Source organism: Artemia franciscana, unplaced genomic scaffold, assembly GCF_032884065.1.
Source record: "Artemia franciscana unplaced genomic scaffold, ASM3288406v1 PGA_scaffold_168, whole genome shotgun sequence".
Classification (NCBI taxonomy): domain Eukaryota; kingdom Metazoa; phylum Arthropoda; class Branchiopoda; order Anostraca; family Artemiidae; genus Artemia; species Artemia franciscana.
In genome coordinates, this window is record NW_027062638.1 from 493,905 (window position 1) to 517,511 (window position 23,607).

General features: G+C 35.6%; 1 protein-coding gene across 1 annotated transcript in view; it reads left to right on the forward strand.

The window, feature by feature from the left end:
- Positions 1-23,607, forward strand: part of LOC136041354 (lysine-specific demethylase 6A-like) — a gene marked incomplete in the record, with an annotated part of 159,744 nt that overhangs the window by 113,133 nt on the left and 23,004 nt on the right. The window contains 2 exon segments of the mRNA XM_065726000.1: positions 5,242-5,370; positions 10,605-10,830. Of these exon segments, the coding sequence (XP_065582072.1) occupies positions 5,242-5,370; positions 10,605-10,830 (355 nt within the window).

Here is a 23,607-nt window from a genome sequence, read left to right on the forward strand (position 1 = left end):
GCGTGCAACATATAATATATAATTGTCCATGGGAAAAACAATCTGTATTCAGATCTATACCTCATTATTCTAATGATTGCCATTGAGCTTTGTTGATGGTGATTGCTAATCGAACATACCGTGTGTCCCCGTCGTAATTTATATATCCCCCTGTGCCCCCGGCGTCCCCGTTGTAGTTGTTTCCTTGTCTTGTGTCCCGGTCGTCATTTGTGTCCCGGTGTCCTAGTCTGTAATTTCTCTTTGAGTGTCGCGGTCGTCATTTATATTCCCTGTGTCCCGGTCTGTAATTTCTCTTTGAGTGTCCTGGTCGTCATTTATATTCTCTGTGTCCCGGTCGCTTTCTCTTTGAGTGTCCCGGTCGTCAATTATATTCCCTATGTCTTGGTGTCCCGGTCGTCAATTGTGTCCCGATGTTCCGGTCTGTGATTTCGTCAGTCGACAAATCTGACGTCAGTCGACACACAAACATGACGTCACTCGACACACACAGACAACTATTTATATATATATAGACTAGCTATTGGGCAATCGTTATGGTCGGTGATCAGTTCTCACCTCGAGATATTATTCTTTATAGGCGAAACTATCAGTTGACAAGAATTGCTGAAACTCATCGATGCTACGATACCCTACAATATCCTATCATTTTTTGGGATGGAGCAGACGGCTATCACTTTAATATTAAATTGATAAATCCAGCCACTAACAAAGAAATGGATAAAAAATCAGCACAATAAAATATTATGCCTGTAGATTAATATCTACGACCGCTGTTGGGCAATCGTTATGGTCGGTGATCAGTTCTCACCTCGAGATATTATTCTTTATTGGCGAAACATTCAGTTGACAAGAATTGCTGAATTTTGTTGATTTTTGAATTTTAAAAAAAGGGAATAGTTGTGGGAAAAGTCAAATTCAAAATCAAAGTCAAAAGTCAAAGGCCAATTGTAGAAAAAAGCCAAGACAGATTGTTCAATTAAGTGGGCAGCCCAGTCAAGGTTAATTTTATCCCTTTGATTGCCGTTGTTACTGTCTCCCATTTATGCTACACCTTTCCGTGCATGTGTGTCCCTTCACAAGTGTAGATTAATTAATCTATTTAAATGTTGTATATAAATGTTGCGAAGAATGTTGTATATTCGCATGTTTTACGTAGTTAAAAACATATATATATCTATCTCTATTCACAGGTGGGACACAGGGACACAACTACAATGGCGCGTAACGACTTAAGCGCGCGGGGGGGGGTGCGAAGCGCCCCACCAACTAGGTGTTGGGGTGGCGCGAATATACAACATTCTTCGCTGTCCCATTGTCTGTGCATATAAATAGATTGTCAGGTTTACTGACTCTTGAACATGCAACATATAATTGTCCATGGGAAAAACAGTCCGTATTCAGATCTATACCTCATTATTCTAATGATGTGTCCCTGTGTCCCGGTCGTCATTCATGTTCCCCGTGTCCCGGTCGTCATTTTTGTCCCGGTGTCCCAGTTTGTAATTTTTCTTTGAGTGTCCCGGTCGTCATTTATATTCCCTGTGTCCCGGTGTCCCGGTCGTCATTTATGTCCCGGTGTCTCGGTCTGTAATTTCTATTCGAACAATCCCCGTGTCCCGGTCGTCATTTATATATCCCGCCTGTGCCCCGGCGTCCCCGTTGTAGTTGTGTCCCTGTGTCCCGGTCGTCATTTGTATTCCCTGTGTCCCGGTCGTGATTTGTGTCCGGGTGTCCCAGTCTGTAATTTCTCTTTGAGGTTCCCGGTCGTCATTTATATTCCCTGTGTCCCGGTCGTCATTTGTGTCCCGGTGATCCGGTATGTAATTTCATCAGTTGACAAACATGACGTCAGTCGACAAACAACTTCATGACGCATACAGCTCAACTCTTATAATGACGTCAGTCGACACACAAACATGACGTCACTCGACACACTCACAGACAACTTCTTTATATATATATATATATATATATATATATATATATATATATATATATATATGCCATTCTATGATGAGCAAATAAATGTTCAAATGGTGATAAATTCATTTGTTTAGACAGTGAAAAAAAAGGTACAATAGTTCAGATATTTCGATCACGCATGCAGTGACTGTATCCAGGTTTTTTTTTGGAGGTTGGGGGGGGGTTGAACTGAAACTAGAATATTTATACAAAACAGAATAAATAACTTCGACTCATATATAAAATAATGAACTTCCAGATTATTTACTAGATGATTTTCAGCGAGAGGTCAACGACAAAATTCATTCAAAGTTTTGATGTAAATTTTCATTTTTAATCTCTCCCAAAAGTAAAGCAGATTTCCAATGAAGATGACAAAGCCTTCCTTGTCTTCTAATTGTATACGAAATGTCGAGTTTATAGTTGTTCACTTGGTTTGTCTCATTTCCCTATATATATATATATATATATATATATATATATATATATATATATATATATATATATATATATATATATATATATATATATATATATGTATATATATATATATATGACGTATCTTCGACGTAATACCTTAAATTAGGTATTCTTCTCTTAGACCACACTGCCGTTCTATGACGAACAATTAAATTTTCAATGGGGATAAATCCATTTATTTGTACAGTAAAAATAAACTAGTTTTTTTTTAACTGAGAGTAAGGAGCGACATTAAAACTTAAAACATTTGACTCCTTCTCACAGCTCTACTTTTTGAAACAATAGAAAACTTTAGCGTAAATAGCGAGGCGTTGTGGAGGGGACAGCCCCTCTCATATACGAAATATTTTCTGTTCATTTTAAGTTTTAATGTCGCTCCTTGCTTGCAGTTAAAAAAAACGTGTTTTTTTAATATTTAATTTCTGAACGTTTGAATTAATGTATGTTTTGATTTTGCGTCACCGCACATGAATAATTAAAACGAAATTTGTCCTTTTTCTGCTAAATGGCTTTCTCATAGTGTTGATCGGATGATTTTGATAAGGAAAGGGTGGGGGTGGAGGCCTAGTTGCCATTCAATTTTCGGCTATCTAAAAATGCAACTAGAACTTTAATTTTTTGTACGAACGTTTTTGTTAGTAATAAACACATGTACCTTACGAATTACCTTACGTAACGAACTTCTATATTTGTGTATTTTTACTATGTATATATCAAGAGGTTTGCCCCCTCGTCAATACCTCGCTCTTTACACTAAAGCTTGAATTTTGTCCCACATCTTTAAGAATGACCCCTGAATCACAAAGGCCGTAGAATAAATAGTTGAAATTACTAAAAATTCTTAAGCGTAAAGAGCAAGCTATGTGGAGGAGAAAACCTTCTTTTATACGTAATATTTTATGTTCGTTTTAAGTTTTAATTCTAGTCATTACATCCACGTGAAAAATTGCTATATTTATTTTTCTCATTGTTTCCTTCTAAATTATGCTAGAAAATCCTGCCTTCCCTTCGTGAAAATTTTCTTCCCTTATGACAAATTTCTCCATGGAAAGATCCTACTACGTAACCCCCTCCCCCGACCCACTCCCACCCCAACGCGAAAAAGTCCCCCTGAAAACGTCTTTTCACTTCCTAATAACCATTATTATATGTAAACAATGGTCAAAGTTTGTAACTTGCAACCCCTCCCCCGGGGACTGTGGGGGTTAAGTCGTCCGCAAAGACATATTTATGAGGTTTTTGACTAAGCTGAACAGAATAAAAGGTAAAGGTAAAAGGTAAATGATGACTTTACAGTCTCTATCGGCGGTGCTGATCTCCGTTTCTTAGCCCCTCAGCCAGGAAGTGCAATGGGGGTCTAGGGGCCAACCATCCTGTGCTTTCGCACACCCTTCCTGTTTACCTTCCCCAGATTTTTCCAGGTACCCATTTAGAGCTGAGTCGACTCTGGCTAACCTTACAGAGTCAGCTATTTCAAAATTTTGATCCGGTTACTTTGAGGGGAAAATGTGCGTGGGAGGGGGCCTAGGTGCCCTCCAATTTTTTGGTCACTTAAAAAAGGCAATATAACTTTTAATTTCCGTTAGAATTAGCCCTCTCGCAACATTATAGGACCACTGGGTCGATACAATCACCCTTGGGAAAAAAAAACAACAAATAAACGCGCATCTGTTATCTTGTCTTCTGACAAAAAATACAAAATTCCACATTTTTGTAGATAGGAGCTTGAAACTTCTACAGTAGAGTTCTCTGATACTCTGAATCTCATGGTGCGATTTTGTTAAGATTATATGACTTTTGGGGGGTGTTTCTCCCTATTTTCTAAAATAAGGCAGATTTTCTCAGGTTCTTAACTTTTGATGGGTAAGTTTAAACTTGATGAAACTTATGTATTTAAAATCAGCATTAAAATACAATTCTTTTGATGTAACTATTAATATCAAAATTCTGTTTTTTTAGAGTTTCGGTTACTATTGAGCCGGGTCACTCCTTACTACAGTTCGTTACTACGAATTGTTTGATTATTTTCAGAGAGAGTTCTATGACCAAGTTCATTCGAAGTCCTGAATAAGTTATTTATTTTATTGTGTATAAATATACTCGTTTCAATTATATTATTTTAATAATTCTACTGATGATGGCTGCTATATATGTGATCGAAATCTGGGCTTTTTCTTTTTTTACTGCCCAAATAAATGTATCCCATTCGAAAATTCATGGTCTTACGCAGGATTTTCTTTTTGCTTATCAAGCAGCCATAACTTTAAAAAAAGAGAAAAAAAATGCGAATTATTGAGACAACAGTAGACAATCTATAAAAAGCAAACTAACGAAATCTTGAAATCACACTTCCTCCTCCCTTTCCCCATCCCTACCCCTTCACTGACCAGTATATATGACTGCTTAGATATAAATTCTTTTAGGGCTTTTCAAAATATTCTGAAAAACGAGGCCTAAAAAAAAGAAAATATTTATTAGAAATTGTTTTTAAATAATTTAATTTGATCAAACTGTCAGTTTTCAAACACAAATGCTTGACCGCATAAAGGTAATTTATATTAGGATTTATCAAAATATTTTGGAAAACCAGGGCTAAAAGGAAGAAATAGGAAATGTTCATCGGAAATTGTTTATTAGAAACAAATTCAAATATCAAATAAGCCTGGCCATTTTCATTCGAGATGAAATCTATGGCAAAGTCATAATGTTAATTTATTTTCTTTTCCTAATTTTCTTGCTGTTCTAATGCAGGGTCTCATCTACCAAAATGTTTATATTATTTTCTTTTTTTTCATCTAGTTAAGTTTCACGTGGCTCATCTGTTTGAAACGCAAGAGAAATTTAAAGTTGCTCGTGAACAGTATGAAAAGCTTCTGTTGGAGCAGGATTTGAAACCAGTTCTTCGTGCTGACATTTGTCGTAGGCTTGGTAATTTTCTTTGTTTTATTTGTTTTTGTACGTAAGTATGTGGCTGTCATTAAATCTTCGTTAAGAAACGAAAAGGCGACAAGGCTGAAAAAGTTCTCTCTGTGTCTCAATCAAGTACCTTTTTTTTGACAAATTGCAAGTAATGAGAGACTTTGTTAGCCTAATAGTAATTGAAACTCTAAATAATTTTTCGAAATGATATTTGCAATCAAAAGTATTAAACCAAAGGCATTATGAGCCATACAGAAAAGGAAAATCCTCCTAATCATTACTCGTCTATATTAGTGGAAACAGCATGTTTTTTTATAATCATATCGAAATGGTGGAACTGAAACAAAATTCTTTTATTTCCAGTGAAATAGTATTCCGTTATTTGCTCCTACATATTTATGCGAAAAGATGGTCTTTACGTGTGACAAATATCAAAAACAAGTGAAAAATGTCTAGATGATGACGTTGTATTGGTATGATAATACTTCAACAAATGAAAGAGGGCAAGTTTTGTCAGTCTTGGGGTGCTTTACTGTTTATGTATTTATACATAGATTTAGCTGTTTGGAGCTGGTAAATCCTTGGAGACGTAATTGTTAGTCCTTTTGACCATTTTGAATAAAACAGTCTTTCAAATTTTTTATCAGCGTACGGCGGGTATCTTAAAGGGCAATAGGAGGAGACTGGTTACCCTCCAGTCACTCTTCAACATTCCCTTCAACATGCCTTGCAAGTTTTAAATTGATACCCTCATTCGTTCCTTAAATTTTGCTGCTGCACCCTCTTGTCAGCCATTCTGCATATAGTGTGTTTTGATTTTTTTTTTTTTTAATATCCCCTTCAACATTTCCTGAAAGTTTATCATAATATCATAAAGCTTTTTGGATACTTGGGAATAAATATGCCCCCTTTTCCCAATAACTAACCATATATATATATATTAACAATAATCAACTTAAACACCCTACAAACCTTGCTCTAGGGATTATGGAAGTGGTTATGCAGGGGCAGCTGTGTCAAAATTTCGATCGGATGTCTTAAAAGAGGCAGCTGAAAAGGGCTTGGGAGCTGGCCGGTTGTCCTCCAAACATCTTTCAACATCCGCCTTGATATGCCCGAGAGTTTCAACTTTACCACCTCAGCCGTTCTTAAGATATTGCAGATACGTCTTTTTGATAAGCTCGATACACATATTATCCTTTGATTTAGCTTAACATTCCCTGAAATATTACACAGAATCAACCGTTCCTCGTTTTACTCCTGATGAATCCTGTATACAAACAACGGACAAAATGCATAATTAACAATCCTTACCTCAGGGTTTTGGAGGGTATAGCATCCAAGGAGGCATAGTAATTAGACCTTTTATCTATTTTGAACAAAATAGCATTTCCAAATTTCGTTCAGGTTTGGGGGGGGGGTAATGAAAAGGGAATTGGATCTGGGAGTTCTACAATTACTTCAACGTAATAGGGAGGGGGGTAATAAAAAGGGCATGTGGCCTGGAAGCCCTACAATTACCTCAACGTCCCCATCAGCTTACCTTGGAAGTTTCAACTCAAGTCCCTCAGCCATTTCTTAGATATTGCTGATACACACTTTCACAACCAACATGCATGTGTTTTGATTCCATTTGGCATCCCTCTCAGTATTTTCTCAGAATTTCATCTTAAAACACTGTGCTTTTTTGGAGACCCAGGATCAAACATGCCCCTTTTTCTGATTCAAAATCGTATACGTTAACAATGGACGACTTATATGAGTCACAACCTTTGTCCATGGACTCTAAGGGGTTTTCAAACAGTTCGTGGTAACGAACTGTAGTAAGGAGCGACCCGGCTCAATAGTAAACGAAACTCTAAGAAACAGAATTTCGATGCTAAAAGATATATCAAAAGAATCGAATTTTTATGCTGATTTTAAATGTTTAAGTTTTATCAAATTTAGTCTTTGTCATCAAAAGTTACGAGCCTGAGAAAATTTGCCTTATTTTGGAAAATAGGGGGTAACACCCCCTAAAAGTCATAGGATCTTAACGAAAATCACACCATCGCATTCAGCGTATCAGAGAACCCTATAAAAAAAAATTCAAGGTCCAATCTACATAAATGTGGAATTTCGTATTTTTTGCCAGAAGACAAATCACGGGTGCGTGTTTATTTGTTTGTTTGTTTGTTTTTTTTTTTGTGTTTTTTTTTCCAGGGGTCATCGTATCAACCAAGTGGTCCTAGAGTGTTGCAAGAGGGCTCATTCTAACGGAAATGAAAAGTTCTAGTGCCCTTTTTAAGCGACCCAAAAAATTGGAGGGCACCTAGGCCCCCTCCCAAGATCATTTTTTTCCCAAAGTCAACGGATCAAAATTTTGAGATAGCCATTTTGTTCCGTATAGTCGAAAACCATAAAACTATGTCTTACCCCCCAGAGTCTCTGGGGGAGGGGCTGCAAGTTACAAACTTTGACCAATGTTTACATACAGTAATGGTTACTGGGAAGTGTACCGACGTTATCAGGGGTTTTTTTTTGGTTTGGGTGTGGGGTTCAGGGGAGGGGGCTATATGGGAGGATCTTTCCTTGGAGGAATATTTCATGGGGGAAGAGAAATTCAATGAAAAGGGAGCAGGATTTTCTAGCATTACTATTAAAAAAACAAAACAATGAAAATATAAACATGAAAAAGTTTTTTCAATTGAAAGTAAGGAGAGGCATTAAAACTTAAAACGAACAGAGATTATTACACATATGAGGGGTTCTAAAAATACTTTAGCATAAAGAGCGAGGTATTTAGGAGGAGATAAATACTTATAAAATATAAAAGTAAGAATATAAAAGTTTGTTACGTAAGTTAATTCTTAAGTTACGTATATTTTTCACTAATAAAAACGTTCGTTAAAAATTAAAAGATCTAGTTCCCTTTTTAAGTAACCGAAAAATTGGAGGGCACCTAGGCCTCCTTCCCCACCCCTTATTTCTCAAAATCGTCTGATCAAAAATATTTCTAAAAGATCTAAAATATTTCGCCTTCCTGTCGCTAATTTTTTAGGCAAAGAATGTAAACAACCGTTACTTTCTTCTCAAACCAATAGGGAACTAATCACCCATTAGTTCAATAGCTCACCTTAAAACCTCCCTTTTAAAACCGGTTTCGAAATAATGTATTTTCCTTGTGTCTCTTTGATTTGATCCTGAATTTTCAAAATATGCATCTTCCTGTTTGATATTATAATGTTGTTCATTTCTGGAGTAAATCGAAAAGCTTTTGGTCCACGAACAGGTCAGGATGAGGTAATAGAGAACAATTTAAACAGAAAAGAACTTCAAGTCTGGGTAAAGAGTGAATTTTTGAATATATTGATGTTGACGAGGAACCTCCACAGCTTGATGTTATAATGAGTTGTTAGTTGTAGTACTAGGAATAGTAATAGAACTCTCATATTGGCCCGTGAGAAATTAGATGTTTTTCATTAGTAATACAAAAATGTTAATTTACATTTGTCTTGGAAGATTTAATGTCCCTGGGCAAATAAAAATAATAATTCAAAACAATTCTAAGAGGGCCTAAAATTTAATAGGGTGATGAAATTATCCGTTGTATTTTTTATCTACTCTCATTTCTAACTGCAGCATATCCTGTTCCGATAAATCTTACAGTAAAAGTTTGTTATAAATAGTAATTGTTTCCTCTCTACCAACAATGACAATCTTCGATAAAAAGAAAAGTAGCCAAGGAACTGTTTTAGTGTTTTCTGGCATACCTTATTCAATTGTTTAAAATTCGTGTTCATTCGACAGCTGCCTTGCCAAATTAACCAAAGGCAAAAAATTCCTGATAATAAATGGCTTAGTTGTCTATTTTTAATAAGTATTGTCTTCAAGAGACATCTCTTTTATTCAATTTGTTTTGTTTTGAGAAGGCTATGTTTTCCCATCTTGTCGTAAAGGATTTTTTTTTTCATGGGTTCAGTCTTGCTTTTGAGCTACTGAAAAGAGCGCGCATATACTAGTCTTATAAGTTTTATAAATTTGACTCTTGTTTCCGGTCCGATATTTGGTGCTATATTTTTGAAGTTGTGAAAGCTTTCGGTTCACTAATCTGCAAAATTCTACTTATAAATTATCTCATTATCGTATAAGAAGGAATGGGAGCGCTCGCTTGAATTTGCCTATTTGTATTGAACGCACATCTCAGCATCGTAAGTTGAGTTTGGATCCCGGAAGATTCAGTTGCAAGGGCAGTTCTATTCATTTTCAGGATTGTTTTGTTGTAGTTATAAACCAAAAACCAACTTGTTTTATGTAATCCCGAATCTTTCCATACCCCAAAAATTTCTTTCCATCTCTAGATTTTCTCACTCTAGTTGTCTTGTCTAACGACAGTAGCCTCTATACTTTTGCTCGAGAAGTAATAATAATTATTTTGAAATGTTTCCATCGAGAAAAAAAAAGGTATATGACGTTAATGTAATCAGTATGATAAAGTTTTTTATTCACAGCCTACATTCAGGAAAGCTATAACAAGCCAGTATCAGTTCCTCTGTCTATAGCATACATCCTAATATAGTGTCCTAGTATATTTGTTTTTGCAGAACTTAAATAATCCTTTTGGATTTTAAAAGAAATATACATGTATCGTGAATACTACAAAATTTACATTTTTTTTTTAATGCGCTTCAGCGTTGGTAACTCTTTCTCCTAGGACTTATAAGGACCATTTACGTTTTAACCATCCACGTTAGTGCGTTTTAACGTTTTTTTTTTGTTTTTTTTTCGTATCCCATTTTGAAGTACTTGCGCTAATTCGAGAACATTAAACCCAGGGGTTGAACGAGGCCAAAAAAATATGCCAGGACAGCTCAATTTACACAAAACAAAGACACTTTTTATTTGTCTATGTATAATTCAGAAATAAAAGTACTATTGAAATGTTTTATACACTGCTGCCATCTCTTTGAGATTAATATTACGCTTGAAAAAAATAAAATAAAAAAGTGCATGAGTTTAATGAGAGCATACATGAAATACCACCTCCCTTTCGAACAATATGGCTCACGTACCTCTAAAAAAGTGGTAGTCCCATTTTCTCTGCTTTTGTTCATCATTCCAAGGGAGTTGCTACTGCTGCCCTCTCTTTTTCATCTTATCGGTAAGAAATAGAGTACATGTGGAGTAGGGCATATGAAAAGATGCGAATATTTATGCAATTAAAAATTACATCCGCTGTAAATTGTTTCTTTTTTTTATTAAAGGCTGGCTTTATCATATATGCGAAACTTTTGGAGAGAGGACTGAACGAGAAGCTGCAGCCACAAAATATCTTCAAGCCGCTGTAGATGCTGAACCAAAATCAGGACAAAGTCTGTATCTTCTAGGGAGGTGTTTTGCATCATCTGGAAAAGTTCATGAAGCTTTTTTGGCCTATAGGAACTCAGTTGACAAATCAGAAAGTAATGCAGATACTTGGTGCTCTATAGGGTAAGTTGTTGGCTGTCAAGCAATATGCAGTAAAGAAACAAAAATTTAAAGTTGACGATCGGTCCAACGTGCTTAATTTAGCATGTGTTTGACCAAGGTGGAAGTGTGGTTTTCTATTCTTGGCCTATTGCATTGTTCAACACTAATTTATCTTATAAAAATAGCCACTTTACAGCTTTTGAACCACTACTATTTTTTTGCAGTTTACCTGTTTACTTTTATTATTTAACCTTATGTTTGCAACTGTTCGAAGTGTGGCACGGGGTGGCATTAGGTAACGAAAAAATCAACCAATTGGATCGCGGCATTTAATCTGAGTAAAGTTTTTTTTAGCAACTATGATATGGCATGGCGAATGTAATAAAAATGTATAAAATAGACTTAGTCAAGGTGTAATTCTTTAACTCAATTTTTGTGTTTTTGCATATTATTTCATGAATCATGCCCTGGAGGTTTTTTTTGGGATTAAATCTCATTATTATGGCAACATTCGCGGTATGTAACGGATGTTTTTTTTTTTCTCAATTGAGTTCCATATCATGGGGCCTAAGTAAGAAAGGGATCTGCTGCTTTCGGTCAGGGGGGGGGGGGTTGGAGGGTATGCAATATCAACACTACCTTTAATTAAATATTATCAATTTTGCCTTGATATTAGACAGAACAAAGTTACCCATGTAGAATTACTTTGTTCTGGAAAAATGGATTGATATGAAACTGTATCATGTAAACTTATTTATGTTTCTGGAGATACTCACTATATACATAAGCCTACTGCTTTATGATAAACAGAAAATATAAAACGCTGAAAGATTTAGAAGTTTCATGTTGTCCAGAAGGATTTTTTTTTTCATATATTAGGTGTGCTTTAATTATTTTACGAAGCATTAGAGTTATAATTTTTAACCCATCAAAACATGTCACCGCCAGGACTAATACATCCTGCCTTCCTTTACTCTAGGAAGTGATATAACGTAACATGTTGGATAAATGTGTAAAATTCTTGATAATCATTCCTGAATGACACTATTAGTGTATCTGTCAATTTACTAGAAAAGTTATGAACTCCCCGAGAAACTCCGCCTCATGTGATACCCCAGTCTCGCGTTGTCTAGTCAGGAACCCTAATGTATAGTGTGTACAAACAACATTTTGATGCATAGCCGCTGCTGGTTAGAAAACAGTCTCATGAAGCTGTTGGATTTGCTACAGAACTTTCATATTGGCACTTGAGATATTATATAGCTTTATTAATAATACACGAATGTTGATTTATGTTTGTCCTGGAAGATTTAGTGTGCCAGGACGAATAAAATCAATATTTTTCTTAATACAACCCTTCTAAAAGGGTTCAAAATTTAATAGGGTAAAAAAACTGTCTGTTGTAGCTTTGTGTGGACTTTCATTTAACACTGCAATATATCCTGTTCATATTAATGGAGCAACTTTCTTTTAGTTTATGTAACACAGCCTTAAAAATGTCGATTAATGAGTTGGTACTATCTCTGAAGTTGTGAGGGAAGCCAATCCTTTTCTTCTGGAAAAATAGATCTTATTCCGTTCGTAGTCAAATATTTGAGACAGGTGAAAAGAGTAAAACCTTCACAAAATAGAGTTAAGTTCGCTGAGAAAAGTTGTACCCAAAATCAGAAAACTTGGATATGCTCTTTCTTGGAGGACAAGTAGCATACCAACTACGTTGTTTCGGTTTTAGAGATTCGTAGTAGTTCTACAGAAATATTGCCCACCCAAATTTTAGTTGTGAAGACACTGCTTCCACAAATACAACGTATCAGAAATGTTGAAGTAGTGTTGAGCTATCTCCATTTGTCTTATATATGTGAATATGGCCTTGAGACGTCAAAATTGGAAACTACTGCTCCCCATAAGTTGCGTTCACCTGATACATCACCTAAAAACGAGTGAAGGGCTGAAGGCGCAACCTCACTAATGTATATGCCGGTGAAAATAATAGATGGCGCGTGTGATCCTTATGATGCTCTGAAATTTTTCTTCTTGGTTGATGAAGAGTTTTTTGGTTGCTCTATTATTAATTTTTAGTTTTTAACTAATGCCTATGCTGATTGTTAGCTTAGAATTTAAACCTATGCTATACAAGGTTTGACTGAAGGAAGTAATACGACGCTTTTGACTGGGCTTGCGTTGAACTGTTGTTTTACTAAGCAAAGAGTCTGTAAGATAGCCTGCACAGAAAAACGTAGTGCTTAACATTTTAAGAAGTTCAGGGGGCAAAACATAGCCTTCTGGCTATATTGTATAGTGAGGAATGCTCACTTGGCATCAAAATTCAGGTCATGGTTGTACAGTCCCCGCACAAGTGTTTTGAGAGTTGAAGATTAAGGTATTTGTCAGGAGTTATCATCAGTTATACAAATAGGCTGCAGATGTGCTGAAATTGGAGAATAATACATTTGTCGTTTTTACGTGATTCAGATCTCTCTTTTCTTTGTCCGTTTTCTCTTCTTTTTATGGCGCTATATATTTTTGAATAAATATATCTTGCAATCCAATTGGTTTAAGTTTCTAAATTAGAGCCAGTGATGTCAAAAATATGGTCAATTTTTAGACAAATATTTCAATTTTTTCTTTAAAAAAAAATTTGTAATAGTGGAAACACTTAGTCTCATAAGGAATGGCACATTATCTATTGGAAAAAAAAGATAGATGTTATTAAGCATCATATCTACAAAGAAATGAAGATGTTTCTGAAGTAAAAACGATGGAAAAAACTGTTGGTGCTTATTGCTTGATTCATATCTTTAAAAAATTATTGATTAATGTATTTTCAGATTATAGTAAAGAGCTATCATCCCAAGCTATGTATGTTGGGGGGGGGGGCTATTGCCCATCTCAATCATCCATGCGTTGCACTCAAGTTTGATTTTGGCTTTTATTGAAGCACTTAAATGCAATTAATATAGCCAGTTAGAATATTTTCTAATCTTTGAGGATTCAACTATCTTGACCATGTCGCTCACGAAGCATTGTAAAAATATTAAAAATAAATTCTTTTTGTGACACTGCTTTTTGTTAGTGTTCATTCATGAAGCATTTAGATATAACTCAGTTTTTAGCAGAACTAGTGGGGATTGAGGATTTAGGAGTGCTAAATAAAACTCAAATCTAAATTAAAATAAAAATAACATAAATAACAATGATGTTGCAGGTTTAGTGGCTAAATTTTTAGTGTGTTGAAAGATTTTACGAAGCTTTCTAAAACAAAAATTATTTTTTACCAGAAATTATTTCGCCTACTACTGTATGTTTATGCGAATCGTTCAAAGATCTGGTTTTAAGCTGTATTATTATAAAAATGGAGCAAATTTAAAAAGATGTTACTTTGTTGGGTTTAATTAATCGTCTCATGGGGAACATGGATGATTTTTGCTAGTGTGTCTACAAGTATTTAAGTTTTGAGAAAAGCAATTTAATATTATTTTTCTGTTTCCCCCTTGATTTATTGTTTGCGCAGAGTGCTAAGGGCATAGATGCAAAAATGTAAGTAACTTTTTAAAAGCAAACCTGATTGTTTGGCCTTCTGGATGGCTTTCGTGTAAATTTTACATTACGCTTTTTTGGGGATTTCTAAAATAAATGCGAATGGATAATTTTTAGAGATCGAGCCTTCTTTTGGTTTGAAATTGACTAAAATTGACTGTCTACAATTACTTTTAAACTCTTTTTCTTTACTTGGGTATAAATAGTATACTATAAAAGTGGATTCATTAAGAATGAGACGCAACGTTGGCTGATAACTTTGGCCAATAGATGGCTGATAATCTTGGCTTCCACCTAGCTTGGTGGTAACTTTTTCTCAGGGTAAGAAAGCCTTCGTTTTTCAAAAAGCAACAAATCGAGAAACCTTCATTTGCAACTAAATTGTCAACATTAACATATCAAAACTAGGCTTGAAAGTCCTCTTAAGGGTGGCTTGAATTAGGAGAAAGGCGAGCACCTCTATATGTTTTGAAAAAATTCTTTTTATGGGGGGGGGGATAAGGGGATATTTCCATTGATAAATTTCTTCTTTTGTATTGTTATTGAGAAAAATGATAAAAACAATAATTTTCTATCCCTTCCCACTAGATTTTGAAAAATAAGTTTCTCCCCGCCCCTGTTCCTAAATGTCTTTGAATATTCGCCACTGTCTCCAGTCCGTTTTTATATGCCACAGTTTATTCCAATATAGCAGGCATGAAAAAATGTTGATTTTACTGAAAGTTTTTCTCCCCTGTATAGCTCTTGCATTTCATCTTGATTTGAACGACAAATAAATCGAGAGAAAATATGAGGTTACTTAGGGGATACTAATTTGCACGTAGCCTATTTCAAAATAAAGTTAGCCAAAACAATGGTTGACCTAGCACAGAGGAGAGGTTTAGTTTGAATGATAATTCTTCTTTTATGGACACATAGATTTGATTGCTTTCTACCTTTGCTAGACTGTTCGTTCCCTCTCCAAGTAGTCTAGCTCTTATTATACTCATTCAGTCGCTCAACGAATTTCATTCTGTTACGTCTTGTGTCAAGAGTCGTTCGAGGGGGGAGGGTTGGGAAAAGCTGCCCGGGGTGCTGAGGCTAGTTGGGGATCAGGGGTTCGTGGGTTGCCCACTTTTGATCGTATTTTTTTATACTTAGTTTTGGCTTTTTTCTTGGACTTGAAACGGTAGGGTACTGTAATGAATTTCGCCCTGCGCGTCACCAACCATAGGAACGATTCTGCTTGTGTCTCTGTATATTGTGGCGAAACCCTATATGTGGCAAATGTCTCATATTAAACCAAGTCTATTTAAGTCACTCCCGCTCTTTGAATCATAACCTATTAAGGGGATATAGGAGGGGTGCCTTTGCCTTGCCTATGGGCTGTTGTTGATTTCCCATCGTAGTCAAAAATAAAGGTATATATTGTTGGTTCTTGAATGTGCGTAATTGAGCTGATATTACTTTGCATACTGTTTAAAGCTGTTGGCGAATTTTTACGGCATGTCGGAATGTAGCTCAAAGCTTAGGGTAGTTTTATATTTGAAATCCTGTACAAAGGAATCCGATTGTATCGACCAGGCACGTACGCAGAAATTGTTTCGGGGGAGGGGGGCAAAACCTTCGAAACAGCAGACATAAAGTAGCACTTTTTTATTTAGTAATGCAAACAGCACGTATATCGGAAAATAGAGATTAAATTTAGTCTGTAGTACTGTAGCGGATGGGGGGGGGGGAGAGGACTGAAGCTTCAAAAGTATGTTTTAGGCTCAGGTTATGTTCATAGCAGTTTAGAACCAGTGATATATCTATTATATCCAACTGAAAGGGAAATTTTAGGGTTAACAGTGCAACACTGATGCTGTGGGGGGTAGTTCTTCTATTGCAAAAACGTAGATTTTAATGAAAAATGATAGTTTCCAAAATTGATCCATTAAAAGCTGTACTTTATCCTGAAAAGGGTGGATACACGCCCTAATATCAAGGATAATTCTATTTTGCTGTGGAAAGCAAACTCTCTTTACAAAAAAAAAAAAAATAACAATACAATTGCTAATTACTTCAAAAAGGATAAAAAGTTAGACAGAAAATGGGTTAATTATTGGGCTTGACTTGACCGGATAATTGCATGCTGTAAAATCCCCCAAAAAGGGCTTCACACATGTATCTAGATTCTTAATAAATGTCCTACTTTTGCCAGAAATCCCAAGAAATCATGGGGAAATTAAACATTTCAAAAAATTTGAAGGGGGAGGCTGGGTCCGAAGGCCCCCCTGCGTACGTGCCAGGTATCGATGTAATTTATTTGTCTGTTATCAGTCTAACTTCCTAACCCCCGACCCCACCTAAGTGCAGTGATAACCGTTCCAACTACCTTGTCCGTCATAGCCGCTTCACCAGTATATTTTCCCGAGAATTCTGTTTTCGGTTGAAAAAATTCTGCTTCAAACGATCTAAAAATGTGATGTTTTTCTTTTAAGGTGCATCTGTCTTTGAGAATCAACGAACTTGATGTTTGAAAGGAGTGACTCATCGCAATATTAACCGAAATTCTAAAAAAAAAAATACAATTTTGATACCTATATATATGTCAAAAAAATTAACTTTTTGTGCTGATTCCATGTGTATAAGATTGATTAAGCTTACTGTTATCCATTAAAAGCTACAAGCCTGAGCAAATTGTCCTGATTTTTGAAAGAGGGGAAAATGCTCCCAAAATGCCGGGGAATCTTAATGGAAATTGTACCATCAAATTCAGCGTATCAGAGAACCCTGCTGTAGAGTTTTCAAGCTCCCATCTGCAAAAATATTGAATTTTTTCTGAACAAAAATCACGGATGTGTGTTTGCCTATTAATTTTTTTTTCTGGGGCGATCGTATCGAACCAATGGTCCTATAATACTGGAAGAGGGCTTATTATAACCGAAATTAAAACTTCTATGCCCTTTTTTAAGTGACCGAAAAAATTGGTGGGCAAATAGCCCCCTTCTTTACGCTCCTTTCTCCCAAAGTCGTCCGACCAAAATTTTGAGATAGTCATTTTGTTCAGCATACTTGAAAAGTCCAGTAACTATGCATTTGAGGATAAAATATCCCCCACTGCCCCCGGAGAAAGGGTTGTATGTTTTGAAATTTGCCTGTAGTTTACATTTAGTATTTTTTAATGGGATTTCCATGGGGAGGGAAGTTTCTGGTGGTGAACTTTCTAGGGACAATTTTATGTTTTTGAATTTGCCAGAATTCCTATACGAAATTCTTTTTAGTTTTATTACTTTTTCTTTGCTGACTTAATTTTATATGTGAAAATAATCCGGGGGGAAAGTTTTAGCAGGGTTTGATTTTTTGCGGTGGAGGAGGTTTTATGCGGGATAAATTCTCCCTGTTGAAATGGAAATAGGATTTCCAAAAAAAAATTTAGCGGAGGAGAATTTTCCGGCATGATTTGAAAAGCAATTAGGAATCAAAGTCTTACGAATGAAAGTATGCCAAGGAGAATTTTCCAGGCGGTATCGTCCGCAAAAAAGAACTTCCAGGGTTAAGTTCAGTGAGGATGGAATTGTCCGGGAGGATTTTGCGTTGGAGGAACTTTTTTTCTTGGGGGGGGGGGGGAGATTTCCATGGAAGGAGACATGAATCCCCCGGCATTATTTGAAAAAGATCAGAAATTAAAAAAAAAATTCAACTGAAAGCCAATTGGAAGTTGCTATTTGGAAGACTCTAAATGAAGGAAAAAAGAAATGTTTGTTTCTTTTTCAAGGGAGCGTTTGACCAAGTGTCTTCTGACCTCCAAGTGTATATATTGAAATTAAGCATGGGCACTGTTCTGTTTTTCTGAAGAAACAGAAAAAAACAGAGCTTGAATGAAACAGAACAGGTCAACAAAAAACAGTAAACCTGTTTCTGTTCTGTTTTTTTGTAAAACCAGAAAACAGCTGTTTTCATTATAAAAAACAATTGTTTCAACAGGTTGTTTTGAACACTTAAAGGTTAAAGTTTCTGGTAGGTCCGGAAATATCTCTTCGTTTTGAATCAAGAAAATGAATGGGTCTCCAATATGAAAATATTACCTTTTAGTTTCTCATTGACCTCTCTTCAGGATTGCCACTTGCCACGGGTAATACTTTTTTCTGGCAGTAACGATGATGACAATGAGATGAATTTCGGACCCCTCTTGACTACATGGTCACTCGGGTCCTCTTCTGGCAGCAACACTTTTGAGGAAACATAGTATTACTGCAACAAATTTTGCTGCAAAAAAGAGCTGTTTTTCTATTAAAGGGGCGAAAAATTGTCGGTGCACTCATTAGCATCATCTTTTTTTTCTTTATGATTATTTTCTTACATTTTCTGTCCCTTGTTTTTCAAGAAATGGTCTTTTATGTTTATGCAGCATCTTTCCTCGTACTTTCTGGAAATGCATTCTGGTTATTTGTGGCATTTCGAAAATAAAATAATTTCCAGAACGAAATTATGCTGTTAGTTCAAAGTTACTAGTGTTTAAGCAGAGCCCATAGTTGATTTGGGAGTTGACAGTTTCCCTCTCCAGAACATGCTTTCCCCTCCCCTTATCCTGATGTTTGGAAGTCATCTTAAACAAAAGTATGAAAGAAGAAAAATGCCTGGGAAAATGACACTTCTTACTGTCAATTCAAAAATTTTCGTTACCTCGCGGCTTAAAACAGCCTTTTAAGATTAATTATTTCCTACATCCTAGCCAATGTGTGTGAAAATTTTTCAAAAGAAAAATTAATGGTATAAGGGTACTTCGCATATTTTTACGGCGTTTCGCGCTAGAAAACGTTGTATTATTCCCCCCCCCCCATCGGTTTCATTTTTAATTAAATAAGTAAAGTGAAATTTTAGCGGCATTTAGCCGTCATTTACCGTCATTTCTGAGTTTTAAAGAATTTTGGAGTCTTTGCTACATAATACTTTCTTCAAGTATTCTCTTCGTTTAAATAGCTCAATTGCACTTTTTGATATATATATATATATATATATATATATATATTATATATATATATATATATATATATATATATATATATATATATATATATATATATATATATATATATATATATATATATATATATATATATAATCCGTCATTTAGCGGCAGAAGATACTTTCTCCAACTCTTTCACTTGCTCTTTGATAGAAGTTGCCACTACTTCGAACTTTTTCTATAAGAATACGAGGAGGCAAGTTTTAAATTATGTAGGCACGTTTTCATGGTCTATTCTAAAAGGAAAAGGGGTAGTGACACCCTCGACTATAACTAAGAGTAATTACGCAATCCAAGAACACTAATGTTATTTCTTAGTCGAGCCCCCTCCTCCAGAAACTTTGGATCTGCCGATATTTTGAAGGTGTATTTTAAGTACGTAAATTTGCACTACTTTATTTATGCTACTTAATGAAAAAAGAAAAATCTTTTTGGAAAGCTCTAAGTCACTCTGAAAGACAGACTAGCAGTTCCTTCTCAAAAGACTTTAAGGGAATTACGGCAGAGTTGGCAACGCTGCGGGAGAGTCTTGCGATTTTGAAACCTGTTGTATCCAAAAACGACTGGAACAAGCTTTCCTCACTGGACTCTACCATAGCCTGAAGCTCTTCAGCAGTAACAGGCGAAGTTCGAGTGGACTCCCTTGCTGATTCTGCACCATTACTTAATGTATCCCAAAGTAATAGCGTCAGAGATTGAGGGACCGGAGAAAAATTCCCAAATGATTTTTCAAACCTTTTAAATGTGGAAAATTCCAGATTAGCTGCATTTTGGTAAAGATTAATTTCAAAATAAAGGCTAGTCATAAAATACTTTTTTAACTCCACGACTCTGTGATTCTTTGAGGGGTACAACAAAGGGCAAATCACCGGTATAGTATTACAAAAGAGCACAAGCCGTTCTAAGACTCTGTGTGCTTTACTGCCAGTTGGATATGACGAAGTACTTATAAGTACAGTGGCATTGCACATGGGAGAAAGTACGGTAATAGTAGCTTCTAGTGCAGCCGAACCATTAGACATCAGCCAGAGTCTCCTAATAGAATTATTGCATTTTTCGAACTCTCTGACTAGACATTTAAGAAAATTTGCAAATAATAGTCGGTATTTATCATGTATAGGCTAGTTGGATAATCATAGCAAGGCACTGATGTCTAGCACCAATAAAACTAGGATAACATTAATAAGTGATTTGTTTGTATCCTTCTTCTCCAGGCCAGTATCTATGCGACTTGGCTGCTCAATTGACGCAATAATGTAAGAAGAAAGTTGTTTTAGTGGGCTAAACTGTACCTTTGCCTTCCCAACATTTACAGACTTACCTAATCTCATCTGACCCCTAAGCCCTAATTCTGTCTAGCTGAAGACATCTATCAGTCCTATTTGATATGTTATACACACTGAGTTCCATCATTTTACTTATATTCCAATTCCAAAATTTATATGAGGCATAACCACGCTTCATCACAATTTCAAAATTGATTTGAAACACCATTTATAAATTCGAAATTCTCAAATGTCTCATTCTCGTATCACTAAAATAAAATTTGAAACAGAAGCAATACAGGTAGAAAAAAAACCTGACTAAATAGCTATTATAAAAACAGAAAAGAACAGGTAAATAAAGAACAGGTCATCTATTCCTTTTCTGTATCTGTTTTTGTATGAACAGAAAAGAAACAGGTACTTTGAAAACAGAAACAGGTACTTCGAAAACAGAAACAGTACCCATGCTTAATCGAAACTTAAGGTATGGTTTAGATTCCCCAAGGTATTATAGAACCATCATTAATGAAATACATGATTTATTTTTGATATCTTCATTTTGAGTTAGCGGGTTCAGAAATCCTTAAAGATGGAATTAGGCAGAAATCAAAGGCAATTTTGAAATTTGTACTTAGGATAGTTTTATAACAACAGTCAAACTAGAGTAAAAAATATTTGCAGACTGATATTCAACTAATGTTAACCCTAACCTAAATAGCCTAAACCCAAGCCATGGTGAGTAAAAGAATGTGCAGTGTGATTATATGTGGAAATTAGGTTTGGTAGTGGATTAATGTTGGACTGTACATAGACTCAATGAATATTCTTAGTGCCATTAAATGACTCGGAATGAAGACCGCACCCTCGGAAAGAAAGGAAACATCACTGTTCTCCATGTGGAAAAGTAATTATTCATGTTGTTCGAAATCGGGGACTGTAGCTCTTTTGAAAGGGGGTCTCTGACCATGGGCCAATTTTGATTATGATCCATCGTCATTTTAAAGAGATTTTGGTATTCCAGTAAAACGTATTTCTCAATCTGCTTTTTAAATTAACTGAAATAGCAGTTACCATTCCTTAACCACGTCCAAATGACGCTTATTCCTTACTTTACAGTTTTTTTTCTTTGGTTAAATTTTATTTTTAAAATGTCTTAAGTTCTCTGTAGCAATGAGCTAATGGAGCTACTCGTGCATCCATGGCACTGATTTCAACAAGGTGTGATAATTAATTGACTTAAAGGATGTCGTACTTTTAAGGTCAGTCTGGTCAGTCTAGATAGTTTTGATTCTACTTGTGTTTAATTTTCCGTGTTTGTTATGTGAAAGATGAAAACCAAGTTCTGAAATACCTCAAACACAATTGACTGATTTATGGGATGTCGCACGTTTAAGGAATTTCCCTGTTGTGGCACTGTCAAAATGCCGATGCCTGGGTATGCACAGTCAGTCTAAATACCTAACCAAATTCGGTGGAAAGCAAACAAGATTTTTGAAATAATAATAACTGCTTAACTCTAGACCCTAAAAAATTATACTTTGTGTTGTATCTTGATGTTAAAAAATTGAAAAATAATCCCCTCCCCCTTTATTTTCGTGAATTGGTGCCCCTAGTCTTTTGTGTTTTATTTTCTTTTTTCTATTTAAGCCTTACATACTACAATAATTTGTGTTTTAAGTAACATTTAATTTTAGCAACATTGTAGTGTAATCTCTGAATAATCATGAATTGAAAGAGGTAGCACTTACTTATGCTTTTAAAGCTGAGGTGGGGGAGTTTAAGAGGTTCTTCAAGGGGCTTGGATTTTGTATGCATTTCATCATCAGCTTTAGATATGTAATCAGCAAGCTTAGTCTATATGCATTAAGTCGAAGACAAACAATTGTTTTTACCTGATTTTCTCATGATTTCACACGTATTTGATTTTAGCATACGGTGAGTACCCATACAGTTAAAAACGTAACATCTCTAATAGACCTGTGCCTATGATTCTGAATTCTCTGTCAATGCTATTAGCATAGAAACTAGCTGTCCTCAACTCCCTGTGTTTACCAGATAAACTTGCCATAGTTGTGACCCATTTTTTGACCACTTACAAACATGACAGTAAAATAATACGACACCAAATTTCTACCCTCTTGTATACTCCCCCTCGTATAAATAAAAAAAAACAGGAGATTGAGTCCAGCAAAATTTAAAATAAATAAACGGAATTGCACAAGAGTTGATGATCCAGTGGTTAGAACACTTGTCTCAGGCAGCTTAGGTTCGAAAAGATAATTCATCTATTTGTTTTAATATAGGATATTCTTCTGAAAAAACAAAAAGCAAGCCATCTTAATGAAAATTAAACCATTGGAATCAGTATTTTAGAAAACTTTACAGTCGAAGCTAACAACAAAAATGTGCAATTTTATACTTTTCCCAGAAAAAAGATGGGTTCAGTTAAAGGGGCTTCAGTTGCACGAGGGCTTAGTTAAACGGGGGTTTAGGTGCACAAGGGTTTAGCTGCGTGGGAGGTTAGTTAAACGAGGGTTGCTAAGCGTGGACACTCAAACAGTAGCAGTAGCTTTAAAACCTACAGCTAGTCGAAAGCTTTATGCGGGAAATTGGAGAACCCTACTAGATGTAAGCGATCAATGATTTGGTTCTTAGATTTTTATCTAGAAACAAAAACAGTAAGCTCATAATTTTTTCCCTGTCCCTGCATAAGGAAATTCCTGGACCCCAGAATCCCTCCAGTCACGTAAAGTCAAGCTTTTACCTCTTTTACAACTTTTTCACTTTTTAACCTCTGTTTTCAACATAACACAGATTAATTTTTAATTTGCAGGAAGCTAGCCATAATGACAAAATAGAAAACCAATAAAGATTCTTGGAATCAAGCCATCCTGAGCTAGCTGTTTTAAACGGTATTTTAAATCTTTGAAACGTTAGCATATAACTGGTTTTTCTGGGACTTTTAAGGTGGTTTGGGCTATTTAAATTCATGAATGGGGTATCTTT